The sequence below is a fragment of the Accipiter gentilis genome, chromosome 20, assembly GCF_929443795.1.
Source record: "Accipiter gentilis chromosome 20, bAccGen1.1, whole genome shotgun sequence".
Taxonomy (NCBI): Eukaryota; Metazoa; Chordata; class Aves; order Accipitriformes; family Accipitridae; genus Astur; species Astur gentilis.
In genome coordinates, this window is record NC_064899.1 from 16,306,075 (window position 1) to 16,323,436 (window position 17,362).

Below are 17,362 nucleotides of genomic sequence, written 5' to 3' on the forward strand. Positions count from 1 at the left end.
TTACCACAAAATTGGCTCAGAGCAAGGTTAGTGGTTATCAGAGTAGTGGTTAAAACAGAGCTGGCCAGCCTACACAAAATCCTTACTAGCGTTCCTGAGGGTAGGCTGTTGCTAAAACAACAGTGGACTGTTTCACTTAAGGGCTGTATCCACAGAGGGAATGCGAGATGCTTGCAGAGGGTGAGGAGGAGGAGGGCAGGAGGGACACCTGACATCATGCCGTGTTACGCTGATAATCACCTGCCACGTGGAGCATGTCCACGCCACGGCTGAAGGTGCAACTGCAGCACGGGTGGGCTCCGCTGGGCTTTGTTTAGTGGCGCCGGCTCAGGTGGTAATGGCAATATAATGGCAAGAATGCAGTATCAGCAAGTAGCTGCGCAAGACATATTCTGGTCATCGGCCATGCTAAGTCCCTGCTGCTGGAGTTTCACCACTGCTGGCATCTGGTTGAAGATAACCCCCAGGCTTCTTGCTATGCTGGGGTCACGGGCAATCCCACAGCTACGTAGTCAGCCCCACCGGTGGGTTGCAGGCTGCTTCTGGTACAGCGCAACCACACGTGGGCTCTGCTCGCAGCACTCAGCTAGCCGGGAAACAGGCATATATTCTCGCTTAAAAATGCTGAACAGTCACGGTACAACTGCAGGCTTCTTCGTCTTTGATCAGCAACTTGCGGTAACGCTTCCCCCCTTCCTGAGAAATCCTTGATTTCAGCCATTCAGTGCTGCACCTCCTCCAGCTCTTCCCACAGCTTGCCCTGGAGCAGCCTTCCAGGAGCCCTGTAGAAAACTGCTCATCTGCTCCAGATGAAGCAACACAGCAAAATTAATATCTTAGTATGACGAGAGACTACCAGTGAGCCTACACAATCCGTGGTCTGCTTGGGAAGTAAACCCTGACCGCCTCAGGAAGAAAAGTCTGACCTACCAAGCAGTGGAGTGTCTTGTGTCTTTGGAGCCGGGACGTGGGAATTTTGTGCCCTCTGGGAGGGAGCAAGTTGATTTTCTCAATGTAGGAGGCCTGGGGGCAAACCAGCATGTCAGTGGTATGGACAATCAGGGGCCCAGGAGTGAAACAGGGAGTGAACCACAATGATAGTGTAGATGTGTCCTAAGGATGATGCTTGACAGTTTTACAACAGATTGTTCTAAGCAGAGAAAATGAAACTTAAACTGTAAATCAGCTTGGTTTCCATTTCTTCATAAGAATTTTGCATTGTTTTCTGCTTGTTACATTTCTAATGTTAGCATAGCCTTTATGTTGTCTCATCTCATTAGGTTGGCTCATTTGGCATCTCTCAGAGATGCCAAAATAGAGGGGATGTTTTTGGAAAGTATTTCATCAGTATTGTTACTGGGAAAATTACAATCAGCTCTAGTGTTCTAACATGCTTGAATGTGGATATCTAACTATAAAAAATAATAATAAAAAAAATCCCCTATGGAAAGTATTGTCTTCATCCACCCAGAAGAAAGAAATATCAGGCTCTCTACTGAGTCTGCCAGAACTTCTGTGTATGCTACTGAATAATGAAGGTGGTGATTTATGCCCTTTGGAATAAGGATATTCTAGGACAGATATGGCGTGTTCATGCTGCTATCAAACCTTTCTGAGGGACAGTGGTGAATGTGAAAGCTTTGTTACATGAATGAGAAGGTGGTGACTGGGAACGGCCAACATGGATCTACCAAGGTTAGATCATCAGATCACGTAGGCTTTGCGGGACCTCTAGAGGTCTCTCGTCCCACCCTTGCCCAAAGCAGGTCCAGGTAGAGCAGGTTGCTCAGGGCCTTGCCCAGCTGAGTTTTGAGTATCTCTAGGGTGGAGACTCCACAGCCCCTCTGGGCACCTGCTCCGGTGTTTACCCTCACGGTAAATTTATTTCCCCTAATATTGAGTGGGAATTTCCCCTGCTTGACCAACCTGATTGCTTTCTGTGATATGGGAAGAGCAGTGGTTGTTATCTACCTTGACTTTAACTTAATGTTAGACAGGAACTCCTACAGCACCTTTGTATCTTAAGCTGGAACATTCTGGTCTGGACAGATGGATTAGTAGAAGGGTGAAAAACTGGCTTGTTTGTTGAGCTTAAAGGGTTCATATTCTACCTGGAGGCCTTTACAAGCAGAGTTCTCCAGGGATCTATTCTGTCAATTTAATATCTTTGTCAGTGATAGGAAAGTGGAGACAGCATGCACCCTTATCAAGTTTGCAGCTGACACCAAACTGGGAAAGCAATCGACACATTCCAGTGCACGGTCGCCACTCAGAGGGACCTTGGCAGCTGGAGGAAGGGGTCAAGAAGAACCTTATGAAATTTGACAAGGACAAATGCAAAGTCCTGTAACTGGGGTGAAACAGCTCCTTGCAACCGTACAGGCTGCTGCTGAGCTCTGCAGGAGAGGACATAGGGGTGGTGCTGAGCAGTAGGCTAAATGTGAGCCAGCAGTGTGCTCTGGCAGCAAGGAAGGCCAAGAGCCCGACGCAGCCGGGGCTGTATCGACAGGAGCGCAGCCACTGGAAGGAGGGCAGCGATCATCCCCCTCTGTGCAGGACGCATTAGATCCATCTAGAGTACTGCATCCAGATGTCAGCACCGGTAGATAAATCTGTTACGAAGCCACCAAGATGGTTGGGGTTTAGAGACCGGCCCTGTAAGGAGAGGCTGAGGGACCATGCCTTGTCCAGCCCAGGGATGAGACATCTTCAGGGGAAGCTAAAAGCAGCTGTCAGCATCTACGAGCCACCAAAGCTCTTCACAGTGGTGTCTGGTGAGAGGACAACAGGCAGGGGGCATAAATTGAAACAAGAGAAGGTCCAACTGGGTATGAAGATGAACTTTTCCCCATGAGGATAACAAGCGGTGCAACAGGCAATGACGTTGTGCAGGTATCGTCCTTGGAGGTTTTCAAGACCTCGCTGGACAAAGCCCCGAGCCACTTTGTTCTCATAGCTAAAGGGCTTTGAGCAGGAGGTTGAACAACAGACCTGCTGAGATCCCTTCCAACCAAAACCATTCTGTGATTTCTTGTTAAAACTGGGAAGGGAGACTTTATTACTTATGTCGTTCAGCACCTAGAAGCCCTGGTGTCGTCCTACTGATATCAGGAAGTTCCCAGTGCTAGTCAGTGCTCACACACAGAAGTCCAGAAAAACTTAAGGCCTGATGAGATGAGGCAGGGAAAACTTTATAGCAAAATATGTCCGACATACATAAGAGTCCCTTCCTCCTCCTGCCCAGCGCTGCTGCACAGCAGCTCCCCTCGGGCACAGTGTCTCATGCCAATTCCCGTACACCCTTTGCCCAGTTCAGAAGCAGGTGGAGCGAGCCCCGGGTGCTCCTGCCTCTCCCAGAAGAGCCAGGTTGTGGTTCCTCTTGTTCTTGTCTGTGTCAACAGAGTGCATTAGCTGCAAAAGCACAAGAAAGCACACTGCCGTAAACAGTAGCCCAGTTCATAATTATTATTTTATTACTTTCTTGCAGACAAAACTGGCCTTTTTTCAAGGATGTGGCTAGAGTCTGTCCTGGAGGTGAGGCCATACCTGTCATGCAACTGGAAGGACTGGACTTATTCTTAATTTAAACTCATACTACATTTAACAGAGCAACATTGACAAGTGAAATTTCTGCTTACGTTGAAGGAAATCACGTATACAGTGTGTCACAGTGTTCTACACAGAGTGGTCCTCCAGTGTCTGTTTACAATGTTTTAAGGACTACTTGAGCACAGTTTGTTCACTGAGACATGTGCACAAGGAGGCATTGTTATAGTAAGTTGGTCTTGTTTCTTACAATGCTGTTTGGAGGTGATTTCTCAGGAATCCACAGGAGAAAATAAAACTAAGGAGAGCTGTCAGTCCCTCAGTGCCAGCATAAGAGCTCAGAGCTGTGCCAACAAGGTTAACTTGAAGCAATCCTTTTTTTTCCTGTTTCCCACAATTTACTTTTTTTTTTAATTGATGGTAACCTCACTGGTTCTTATGCTGCTAATCATGCAAAAGATGAGCATTTTTATGGAAACAGCTGGCTGTGTCCTAAAGGGATCTAAATGATCCTAACAGAAAAGTGGAGCTGAACAGAAGAAGAGGAAATAAAGTGATAATTTTATTTCCTACATGTCTGACTTAGACCTACTTACATAGAGAAGATATTGTAGATACCCACAGACACATCCAAATCACATGGAGAGCTGGGAAGAAAACATTAATGCAAAGTAGCCTTTTTAGCATCTCGTATCATATTAGAGCTCTAATCCTCTGGTCTCTTTATCAGACTTTTATAATTACATGGAGCTGAGAATGAGAAGGCAAAAAACTAAATGCAATTGATTCTGCTATTTGAACTACAAGGTTTGTGTAGGTGTTTGGGGGAAGGAAGAGAAGCGCACCAGCTCTTGAACGCTGAGCAGCAACACTATAGCAATAATTGAGGTCTGAGGAGGAGGACAGTATTCCATTGCAAGTCTGAGTGAAACCTAGGCAGCACTGGAATTTGGTCTAGACAGGAGAACACTTCCACATTTACATCGTCACATCTTGAAAGCTGTGGTAATCACAGATGTTTCATGATCCCCAGTGGCTGCCTTGCAGTATTCTGGTCCCACTGATGACAACTACTCAAGATTTAAATGATTTACGGTGATGGTTGTGCTTTTGTCATGGATGAGAATACAGTTGTAATAAAAAGCTCCCATTTCTGTTCAACATGACTCAGCTGGAAGAAGGAGAAAGGCTAACTTCAACTTCTTGCTTCCGATTTTGTCTTCAGAGGGTTAAGGGGGTGTGTGAGAGGGAAGGCTGGCTTTTTTTTTTTCTCACTTGTACTGCAAACTTTATACTAACAAAATTCCCTGTTAAATGATCGGGATAAAGACAACTCTTAGGAAACTTTCTTAAGTTTACACATTTGAAAAGGCTTTTTCAGCACAAAGCAATTCTTAATGCTGCCTTTACCAAGTAGTTCAAGGTCCCTTTGGTGTGGGGAGCTCTTGCTGGCTGAGTGTACAAGCAAGCACAGCTGGAGCACACAATGCTGTGATAACATCTGGAGTTTGTAGAGAGGGTATCTTGGTAAGGAGGTTTCCAATTCTACCAGGAGATAAATTTCCCTCCATAGCCTTAGGGTTTTGGAGAACAAAATATTCCTGTAAGGATGACACCCCCACTCCTCAGCTGTGAGAAGCAGTAAAGAACTGAACCTTTATCTTCCCTGGTTGTTATCAAAATAGTTGTGGTATGACCCACAAATTGAACATGAAACAACAGGTCTGCTTGCAAAAACTAATGCAAAGTGAGTTAATTGGCATTCTTTCCTATATATTAGATCCAGTTCTCCATTGTCCTCCACAGCCTGCAGCCATTATACACCATAAAAGTTCAGCAAAGGGGAGACGTGCATGAAAATCTGTTTTAAAAATCGTACTCTTCTCCATTAAGTTGGTAAAGATACTTGGGACCTTTATAACTGCTCTGATCTGGTATTCCCTCTTACAAGTTACAACATATTTTAAATTATGGTGGTAACATTTTAATAAGGCTATCAGTGCTCCAGGCCAAAGCAATAGCCCAGTTACTTGACATGTTGGGATGACAAGCATCTGTGACAATGTGCAACCTTGCTAATGGAGGATTCACGCTAATGAGGGGGAAGCCTGGGTGTCTACAGGGCTACTGTAGCAGCTCCCATTTGACCCTTTACTCCCATTTCCAAGAATGAGGGCATAAGCAGAAGAAAGGGATGGGTGTCAATAAAATCATCATGCTCCTTATCCCCTTGGGCTTGCAGATACCTGAGTGTAAATTACAGCAGCTGCAGCGTGAAGCAAGTGTAAAGATCCCTTGGGAGCTTCCACTGTCCCGTGTTTCGTCTTGTACTGCACGTGGCTGAGCCGCACTGTGGTATCTAGCATCAATTATCAAACTGCCTGAATAATGAGGGGAAGATGCCCCTTGCCAAAAGTTCATGTTTTATTAAAATAATTCATCCTCACGAATGCATTTTGCATGCAAGTCATGTGGCTGAAAAGATTTGTGTCCCACTACTAAAGAATACCTAGTCAGAAATGGCCTTGCATTGCTCTCAGCACTGTTAAGTATCTTTCTATATGTTAACTTCTCAAGCTCCAGCAAATGTCACCAAGTGTTGATGAAACAGAATTGTGAAGTGAGCTTTTAAAGGAACAGAAATAACGTAACACTAAGTAATTGACCTTGTACTGTCACTGTTGGGGTGCTCTGCTTGCAGTAACATGAGATCAAGAGCTGTATAGAAATATTGTGCGCACGCTCTGTCAGTCATGGTGGGACCATGGTGAGAAAAGGATGTCACGTGTTGGTTTCCACCTGAAGCAAAACAGCGAGGCATCTTGAAACTTTTTGTCTGAGTAGTCAGTCAGGTTTGACAAGGCTGACACATCCCTTACCACACCCTTTACTTCTGCATGGTATAGAAGGAATTGTGCAGTCCTAAGATGCATTCCCTCCTGATGAATTCAAAGACATTTTTTTTAACCCTACCAGAAACTGGTAGCATAATATTCCAGGGACTGTCTAAAAGGAGCACAGAGGGTGTTCAGGGACCTGGGAGCGATAACTCTTGGCAGGCAGTCCTGGGCTAGCACTGAGCACCTTGTGTCAGTCATTCCCTGCCCTCCCCAACCCCTCCAAACACTCGCTGGGGCATATCTACATTTTAAAATGGATTGTGCTGCAGGGCACCATAAATCTGCCCATAATTAGGCACCAGTTGAGTGTGTTTAAGATATATCTTCCCCACGACAGGGATATCTTTGAATAAGCTGTCTGAGCCCTCTCGGTTTGTTATTAATGCCATTTCAGACCATCTCTGCAGTCCCTATAGAGGTGTTGCTACTGGCACCAGCTGGTGAGTCTCTCTTCCCATGCAGAGAAGAGCTCAGACTGTGGACTCGGGAGCGATAACTGAATTTTCTGGGGAGAGTTCACCCTGAGTGAAGTGAGGAAGTCGAAATTCCCAGGACTGCCCTTCAGTCATAATAAACATGGACTTTGTGAATGCTGCCACTCAGCTTAAGCTGTCGCTTCCCAGGCAGCCCTTGCACAGGAGTGGTGGTGCATAGCAATCATTTTACAAAGGCACATAGCCAGATTAGTGGCTTGCACGTGCAAACTTGTCCTTCTCAAAACTGTAGGAGTTAGGAACACAGGAGTCACATGCTGTTTTACCTGGATGATTTGATCTCTGTTTGGAATACCAGACCTGTTTTTTCGCAAGCTACAATAATGGAAATCAGTTACCAAGCCATATTCAGATTTGTACTTTGAATGTCAGATGTCACTGGTTATCCATGTGTTTCAGCTATTTTAAATTTGTTTGGTTCCTCTCCATGCAAGGAGGGCATTAAAGAGAGGATGACATTAAATAAGCTCAGAAGATGGCATGTGAAATAGGAGGGGCTGGCAGCTACTGTTAGAATTAGTTAATTAACAAGCCATTGAGGGGAATTTCAGTGTGCCCCTGGGAATTCAGTTCTTAAAATAAAATACAGATATCTCTTTGGTATAGACAGGGACAAATGCAGCTTGTTACATTCACCTCAGGTAGTGTCCTGAATAACTAAAGACCCACTATCCAGCAGCCTAAGCCTAAAATAGAGCTTTTGGGTACACCATTTGGTGTTGGGAAGGAGCCTTTTATGAAACCTAAAGAAATAGATTATGCCTAGCCCTCGTATTATGTATAAATGAACTTCCCTCTGTTTACTAAAGCAGTGTTCAGCTGTAGCCCCTTTGCTTCTTTGGAATTGCTTTCTCCTAATATCCTTACGGTGTCTGCAATTCCAAAGGAGGTGAGTTAGGCTACAGGGCTGCAGGATGGACCTTGGGACTAGCTTGGTTTAAGGTGCCCAGAGGGAATATTATATCTCCTTTAGACTAACTTGCTTAAAGAGGGTCTGCTAAGACCCAGACAGTTTTTATGGATCCATGTCTTAAGAGGCAGAACTCAACCTTCTGCGAAGGCAGATGAGCAAGAAACTCCAAATTACTGCATTTTATTCTTTCCTGCACAGAGTTTTCCTCAGAAGGAAAATGAGACTCTGCAGCTTGCAGAGTTTGCTGGACATTTGCTCTCAAAAACTCTTTGAACTCAATGAAGGTCAAGGAACTTAGCATGTGGCCTTAGGTACATCAGGACCGGACCTTTCCAGAAGTAGTGGAGCAAGGTTTAAGCGAGATCATCCAGTTACAACACTGATATTTTCCTGTAGTCGGTAGAATTTTAAGCAATACCCATGTGACTTGATCCTGCTTCAAGATAACAGAGTCCACCACTTGGGTAAGCACCCAAGTAAAATTGACTGTTTCAGCAAATAAAAATATTCATATTTAGTTCTTTCATTTGCCTATGTATGAAAACAGACAGGACTATTGAGCTGTTTTCAGTATTGGTTCAGTCTTACCCTCTCCTCTTCATTTCAGTGGGGCTAATTCTGCAAGCAGGACCAGCAGAATCCACTTGCTATTTAAGTACATTTTTCTACATGTCCAAGTAACAGTGACTCATCCAGGCCTCTGGGTGTATCACACACATGCTGTCTCCATCACAGATAATGGAGTGTCTCACTGAGCTGGCACACCAGTCCAAGCTGAAAGGTGGGGCTGATTGGAGGTGGTGCTAAAACTTAGCAAGAACCTCAAATCAGTGTAATACTTTTGGATTTCTAAATACACATACGTAAAACTGGACAGCTCTCAAAGGGACTTGCTGAAAAATGCTTTCTGTTCGTATATGTCTCAATTCAAGTGCCTGGCTTGATGCATCACCACTCAAAAAATCTGACTTTTAGGTACGCTGGTGGTACTAATGCGGTGATCTGTATTTATGTTTCAAAAAGTTTGGACTGGAATATCAAGGCACAAAGTTCAACTTTCCCTCATTCTGCATTTCCCTCCTATTCTACATCAGTTTTCTAGCTTTTTACTTCCTTCTTTATGGCATTAAGCCTATGTATTTGTCTGTCTTACTCATCCTGACTGCTTTTGTATTCTGCTCCCTAATGACTTTGGAATGTAATGTCAAATCATCAAATCGTGCAGATGTAATCTGTATTCAAAGAAGCACCCCAAATCCACATATACATACATACATATATATGTATGTATGCGTGTGTGTGTATATGTATATATACGCACTGACATACAATGATTCACGTTATATATAATACAGCATATATATTACAATATAGAAGTCACTGTATGACTTCACAGATAATAGCCGACTTGCATTCTGCTTCTTTGTAGCACTCCATACAGCTCTGGGCAGTGCTGACAGGATGCCTTTTGGGACCAAGCAACCCCACGTTTGCTTGGAGGAGCTCTTATGCCCCCGCTACGCTGTGCCCACCATCACCTCCAGCAGCAGAGCAGGTTCTCACGTAACCTGCACCATGGTGCTCACACAGACCCCCAGCAGTTTCAGTGGCATTGAGGAGAATTGCTCTCATTTGGTTTTCTCTTTTTGTCCTTCGGTATGTTTGTGTAGTTGTTATTTGCTGTCCTGTGGCCTACCGCTTGGATTTAAAATACCGGGAAAATGATCAAGAAACAGGCCCAAGAATTTATGCATGGTGCAGGCTGCTGGTGACATCCCACAAGTTTAAAAAACTTACAGCACATGCACTGTTGCAGAGCATCAGATGACTGATATGGCTGGCTTCCGTACTGCACTTTGGGATGAAAGCCTCGGCATTATTTTGGAAAAGCTCGGCAGGGTTATTCACAAGTGACTCCTGCTTCTTAAAGTCAGGTCATCTTCTCTTTGTTTTCTGACACCATGGACAAGTGCCCCGACCAGCTGAGGCAGTGCCACTGAGCATAGCTAAGAAATTGTTCCCAGCCGACCCTTGACACTGACCCAGTGGTCAATGGCTGGTCACGAAGGCACCACTGGGCATCCTACAGCAAACTGCCTTTGCCGACACCCTGCACGCACACAAATGTATTAAGACGTTTTTTCCTCTAGGATCTGGCTTATTTTTTATTTTTTAAGAGTAAAGCTCAACTTTCAGAGCATCAGAAGGCAGGAATCAAGAAAAACTAAGGGAAAGAGTCAGTTTAAACACGCGTTTCTGGATATCCTCTTTCTCACGCACAAATGCGCTCAGCGCATGACACAACTCAAACATTTCATGTGCTGGGGCACAAGTTTCAGGGCTGTTTCAGAAACGCACTGGGCTTGGGGTACTGACAGCCTTCCCAAATGCGGGACCCGATGTATTTTGGAGTTGACGACGCAAACATTTACGCCGTTTTCCTGACGAGCACGCCGGCCCTGTGATGCGCAGGGAGGAGAGGGCTGCTGCCAGCAGACCGGACCCATCCTCCACATAACGGTGCCGATTTAACCGGCTTTGCCGTGTTTGGGTGTCGGTGCTTTCCGGAGCGGCAGAAGGGTGTTTGGTGTCGTGGGCACCCCCGGCCCTGCCGCCCTCACGGCAGCGCTCCCGGCCCCGTGCCCCAAGGCCCCTGCGAAGGCCACAGGGAAAGCGCAAAGCCGGTAGATACGATAGAGGCCAGGAGGGAGTTTTTAATGGGCTCCAACCTCCACTGGCAACTTACGAGGGCAGTCCACGCACCGAGGAAGGTGGAAACACCGGTGCGAGGCTGGGAGAGGCTTTGCGGCGCCCGGGCGGCCACCGGGGAGCGACACCGCCGCCGCCCCGGGGAGGCCGGGCCGGGGCGGGCCGGGACCGCGGAGAAACCCGAGTCGGCCGCCGAGGAGGACGCAGGAGAGGCGGCGGCTCCACGCCCAGGAGCGCCGCTTAAAACGGCCGCCGAAAGGTGTGGCTTCTCCTTTCCTCTGCCGGCGGGGAGGGGAGAGGACGGGACGGGACCTCCGCTCTTGCCGCCGCCGCCGCCGCCAGCCTCCGCCACCTCACACCGCTCCGCGGCGTCCCTGCCCTCCCCTCGACCTGCGGGCCGCGCCGACCCCCCGGCGCTCGGCCCTTCCCCGGCCCTCCTCGGTGGGCTGCGAGGGAGAGGCGGCACCGCGGCGGGCCCTCCCGGGGGTGAATGCCTTTCCCCCCGTCGCGTCTGGGTCAGTCTCCCCGTCGCTTGCCCGCTCGTCCCCTCTCCCCCCGGGCTCCCCCGCCGCCATGAGCATCAACGGCGGCTCGCACCCGCGGATCAACACCCTGGGCCGGATGGCGCGGGCCGAGTCGGGCACCGACCTGCGCTACGAGATGAGCTCCCATGTGGTGGGGGGCGGCGGCGGCGGCGGCGGCACCCACACCCACAAGACCTACTACTACCAGAAGACCTACGGCGGGGACTACGCCTCCGACGGATACGGGTACGTGGGGGCCGGGGTCGGGGTGGGGGGGGCTGTGGGGGAGCGGGCCCCGCCGGCCCCGCTGCCTCGGGCCCGCCTGGGCAGGGCTGCCGTGAGGCGCTGGCGGCTCGAGCTCGCAAGTCTTCCTTCTCCTCCCCGAGAAGACCAACCTCTAAAAGGCTTTTTAAAATGCAAGTAAAGAGCTGGCTTAATTTATTTAAAAGAAAAAAAACGAACACCCACGAAACGACTTTTGGCCGGGACTCTCTGTGAGGAGAGCGACGGGATGAAAGGCAGAACGGTAACCTCAGCGTCCCCGCTTCACGCTCTGGGGTGTCCCTGCCTCTGTGCCGGCTGTACCGACCCAACAGCTCTCTGCTGATAAAACCCCGCTTTGCTGGGTCGTGGAGAACAAGCTGTGCTGAGGTAAATTGCTTTATACCTCGTGCAGCCAGGCTCGGCTCTCGCTGTCCTCACCAGCAGTTGCGTTAACTAGGGCTATAGAACGATTCCAACCGGTGGGAATCGTTCTCTTGGTCATTTTTGAGTTTGTTTCTAGCTTGTGCAAGGCCCACGGGTTTAAGGCGGTGGTCTTTCATGCAGCGATCCCTGATACTTGGTGGCTGGAGCAAAGGTACAGCCTGCTTCCCCCCCTCTACCTTCTTAACTGTTTGCCGTGTTGCCGTGAGCGCCATGAAGATCTTGCGGGCAGGGTACTGGCTGTGGATCCTGGCTTGAAGAACACCTGCTTTCATGGATGCAGCTGTACCGGCAATCCCCGCAGATCGAGTCTGACAAAATAAGTGCAGTGGCCGTGAAGACCTCTCCATTAATCCCTTCGGCTGGGAGTTCACGGGACTGAAAAGCAGGCGGCAGTTAGAGTCGCTGAAGGAAACGGCACTGGTGTGTGATAAGGCGACTATACAAAACACTGCTGGTGATTACTCTTTTTCACATGTGGAATAGCTCCATTAAAGCTGTTGGCCTAATTATTCATGCCACTGACTTAGGGATTGATTTGGAAGTACTGTCATGTAATTTGTGTTAGAATTTAAGCCCTAATTGTACGGATAGTACATCAGGATTAGATTGCAGAAGGATGAGAATTACACATATATATTAAATAAACAGCAGATGAGAACAGGTGGGCTTTATTCTATCAAGCAGATCTATAAATGGCTGTAGAGAATTAGGATTATTACCCTAGAGAGCACCGAGAGCTCCGTTTAGGTACATCAGACCTGTTGCTAGAGGACTGCTGAACAAAAGACAAAACTTGCATTCTACCTATTTTTTTGTCTGTTACTCTGCCCAGTTCTTAGTTTTAGTTATTCATTTGGCTTTCAGTTTGGTATGTGCACAGGTAAGTTAGTTACGATGAATCGCAGCTATAACTCGTCTACTTACCATTACGGTAGTATGAGAATACCTATTTATTGCTATATAATTAGAAAGGTTCAGTACTTTACCATGGGAGAGTGCACATACTAGGACTGCAAAATGCCATCGCTGTGTTGCGCTTGTGAGGATCTGTTTTGCTAGTGGTGCTCCACTACAAATGCCTTTACTGTTTGCAAGAGACAGACATGAAAAATTAATGACAGAACATGTTACTTCCTGGCTGTTCTCTTTTTCCAGGCTTTACTCTGGTGCAACTATATTGGATTCACTAGACTGACTTCCCTATTATTCCTGACTTTCACTAGAGGAGAAATACCTTCCTTTAATTTAGCATTCCTGGGGTTTCTTACATATTTTAAACAGTCTATAGTTTGTTAGGCTCTTCTTTCTTTAGTATTCTGGGGTGGTGTAGCCAGAGTGGAAAGGACGCGCCTGATCAAGAGGTTAAAAACTTATCAACATCCTTTCATTTACTCTCTATAACATAATATTCATATCTCCTTTTTTGGAAGGCATATCTGGCAATGAGACTGCAATTAAAGTTCCTGTTCACTTTATTGCAAGGCTTCGGCATGGAACTAAAGACCCCTGTTAATGAGATCAAAATACATACATATACATATTTACATACAGGTTTTTTTGTATGAGAAAAGATCTGACCATTCAAAGCACTTTAAATAATTATTTACAAAACAATATACATGTTTGCACCTTTCTGAGTTGCATAGGTTTATTTTTAATCAGTGCTGATTTGAATTAAGATGTCCCCCGCAATACAAAATGAGGGTTTTGTTGCCAGTTAATGAAAAAAAGCAATCGCCCGATTTCTCACATTCACTGCGTGCAGAAAGTCCACTAAATCCTGTGCATGTTGTGCTTGCAGAATCAGGGCCATCGTCTATGGAATTGGTTTTAATAATTGCTTTCAGCCTGACATCTTCAGTGCCAAAGTATAGTGGCAGTTACCAAACTCGTAAAACTGAGGCTTCTTTTTCCATTGGGGAAGATTACTGTACCTTAATCCTAAATGGAGTAGGATTCAATTTAGGGTCTAGTCTTGTAAGTTTTGGGGCGTATTCTGCCGAACAAGTCCGTGCTGAGTATTACATTACTCACAGAGCAGTATAGGACGCTCCCTACCCTTAGGGCTCAGCAAGGTGCTTTTACAACATTCCCGGTTTCTTCTGGCTTGGGAACTCAGGATGAGCTTGGCCCTAGTACAGATACTCAGCTTGATGGTGAGTCACACGCTCCTAAAGTGCCAATTCATCAGTCGAATATTTATCAATGTTTTTGCTACAGAGAGATAAAATCTGATATGCTGTGAGAGAAAGGAAAGAAGTGGCAAGTTATGCAGTTTTATTTGTCATTGCTGAGAACAGAGAAAAAAAATAGCCTAGGATTCATGATCACTGTGTGATGTGAAAATAAATTAATTTACACAATTCTGCTTAAGAGTTAATGTAACTTCTGTGCTTTAAGCTAGAAAAGGAGTTAGAAATTCACATCCTGTGCCCTGACATTACTTTCAGGGACTAACAGACAAAGTAAGCTTGGAGAAAACAGATTCAAAGCTGTGGTTTTGCCCTTCTCATCAATCTTGCAGGGATCTGCAGGGTCCTGGCCAAGCTAAGTGGTGGTAGGGCTGGCGTGGTAAGGTCCCCTTTAAGCTCCTCTGCCACAGCATTGCATGGAGTGGGTAGAAACTGCCCCATGATGAACAAAAACATGGGCAGATGGAGAGGGAGGAATGTGTCTGAATTGCTGCTGAATACCTGCCACACCAGCAGAGCCTGCGCTGTGCTTGAGCTGGCTGAGAAATGGGTTTCAGCAACAGCTGGTGATGCTGCCACGCCATGAGACGAAAACCAGGTTGTACCTATCCCAGCTCACCTTTTCATAGGTACATGCATGAGATTTCAAGCTAGATACCTTTGCAAGCATGAAAGCCTCTGTCAGGCGAGGGATTTGCTGGCGTTTCGAGTGGCTGCTCTCCAGCACAGGTATATTTCCATGGTCCAGGCTGGACCCTGTGTTTGGCACCTCCCTCTCCCAGAGCCAGAGGTGGGAGAGGCAGCGTGTCTGCAGCACAGGGCAGGCATGGCCTTTGGAAATAGCGCTGTTGCTCCTGGTGGTTAATACCAGTGGGAAAAAGTGTGAGGATTTTCTGCAAATAGGTGTGGCGGGATCCCTTGTGAAACCCTGCTTGCTCTGAAGGCACTTGTCCTCAGGGGTCTTATGATTTCACCCACGACTCTTAAGGTTTTGCACATTTCTAATGGTGTTTAGAGCCCGATCGTGCAAGATGCAGGCATCTTTTGAGGTTTCCTGTCATCGTGCCTTAGTCCGTGTGGATACTCCGCAGATGGGACTAGTTTGGCGAGGCCATGGTGTACCAAAACTGATCCTAGTAAGAGCAGAGATGTATGGGGAGAACCCAGTTACAAAACTTTCGATGATTTCTGACACCGACATTCACCTTCTTTGAGGTGTGTGTGTGGGGGGAAGCTGTCCTGTATTATTTTAATTACTGGTTATATTCTTACGGATGTTGTGATTTGCCACCTTTTGCCAGTGTATGCCTGTGCAGGGGTTTTCAGGGGCACACACACACAACTGGCAGGTGGTGGCGGATGGGTGGTGGTTTAGTTGGTATGTGCAGGCTGTGTGCTGGGAATGGCCATTCCAGGTCAGGTTTTTCTTCTAACTTGCCTACCCTGGGCATACCAGGTAATCCCTTGATGAATCTATTGCTTGTTCAAACAAGTTTGTGTGGATGGGGTGGGGGGGTGGCGGCAGGCAGGGAAGAAAAAGTAGTGCTATTGTTTTGCTCTCATCGTTGTTATGGGAGTACCTCAATACTTTGGATCTGCAAAAAGACCTCTTTTTAAAGCTTCCTTTACTTTTTGAATGAAAAAAAAATGCTTTGAATTTTTAAAAGGCTAAATGTTTTGTGGAGGAATCAGAAAATTTAACAAGGATTATTCTAATTTGGTTTAAATTGCATCTTTGGGCCAAGAGTCTCCCCTTTGTGCTTCAAAAGCTTTAAGGAGCTGTCAAGCTGCTGGAAGGCTCCGCAGAGCTGCTGGAGGTGCTCCTGTGTCTCCTTTGCCTTGCTTCTCTAGACGCTAATCGCCCCCCGGATAACTCAGCGGCTGTGTACTAACAAAGGCAGAAACCAGAGCAGCCTCCACGTTGCAGGCGTTTATGCTGGGGGTGTGCAGGTCTTCAGCAGCAGGAGCCAAATGAGAAAGCAGAAGGTAGCTGGCTTTCTTCCTTGCCCCTCAGGTTCTGCAGTAGTGACAACTCGGTTGGGCCTGTAAGGGTGCAAGCTGAGTGCTTACAGAGGATATATCATTTATTCAAAACTTATCACTTAGGAAATCTTGCGACTGCTTGAATAAGTCAGTGGCAGCAGTAGTCAGCCCTGCTGTGTTCCCGGGACGTGGGCACTGCTGGGTTTGCCATGTCTGTCTCAACTCATCGCGTGACCTCGAGTGCATTTCTCAGTCCCGTTTATGAAAAACAGGAATAGTTATTTCTTGTTTCTGTAGAGCTGGGGGTCTTGTGAGGATCACTGGTACTGCTTAACAGTTAAGTACAATTCTAGTTCAGAAATTGCGGATTCACTGGGAAGGTAACGGCTGAGTTTAGCTCAGGTGGGGTATATTGCAGCAGGAAGATGATGTCTGAGCTACCATCCTGCCGAAATCCCAGTGGCAGCAGAGATGGGCTGTCCTCTCATCTCTCTAGGAGAGCAAGAGTGCAGTGGGAGAAATGTGTTCTGCCTTGACATGCAGCAAGCAGGGTGGCTTCTGTACAGAATGACAACAATGTGAAGATGCTGTGCCTTTCCTAGGGTTCTTCTGGCAGTAGAGAGATAGAGGGCTACATTTTCAGATCCCAAATAAAGTGATTCTTCTGTGTTTTGAAGTGTTCTCATAATTTTAAAGCAAAGACACTACCCCCCTTTGTTTTCCTTTATTCCTATTAAACTATGTAACTATTAAAATTAATGACTATTAAAACTAAGTCATTTTAATAAAGAACTCTGCTTAATAGTATCTTTCTGAAATTCGTGAGTTACCTTCAGAATAAGTGTCATGGTCTAAAATTTTGAATTGTAGGGACAAATAGGTAGTTAAGGTCTGAAGCAGTCCAGGTAGTTTTGCTCAGTGCTGTTCTGCAGGGTTTACAAAACCAAAGTAGTACAGCAAATAGTCAGATTATTGCAAATGTGTGTATTTGTTAGTAGGAGTCCCTGCACTCTTGTGTTAAAAGTCCTGCTAAAAGACCAAGCTCCAGTTCTTTGCCTTTCTGCTGGAGTGGTTGAAAATGTACGCTTTGTTTACAGGGGTGCAGTAAAACAAGTGAAAAACCTGTCCATGTTTTCACTGTGTGGTGTGCCTACAGTGTTTGGTGCAGCAGGATCATATTCACAGGTTCAAACTTTAGATGCTGCCAGAGTTAAAATCAAATCAAATTGTTTTCATAGCAGCAGTAGTTGTTACAATGACCAAACATTACTTTAAACTCATTCAGTTTCATGTAAACAAAATCAGAGAAAGCAAGAGAGACATTGACAAAATACCATCTATAGTAATCTGCTTACTCTGTGTCCTGTGAGGATTGTTGGGGTCCTATATCTTT

General features: G+C 46.4%; 1 protein-coding gene across 3 annotated transcripts in view; it reads left to right on the top strand.

The window, feature by feature from the left end:
- Positions 1–10,851: 10,851 nt before the first annotated feature.
- The window catches only part of DSP (desmoplakin), a 39,769-nt gene continuing 33,258 nt past the window's right edge, over positions 10,852–17,362 (top strand). For 2 of the 3 annotated variants that reach the window (XM_049823992.1, XM_049823994.1), the window contains exon 1: positions 10,852–11,332. In XM_049823992.1, coding sequence (XP_049679949.1) covers positions 11,136–11,332 — 197 coding nt within the window. In that variant the 5' untranslated portion in view covers positions 10,852–11,135. The remainder of the gene's footprint in view (positions 11,333–17,362) is intronic. The other variant, XM_049823993.1, reaches the window with a different exon arrangement.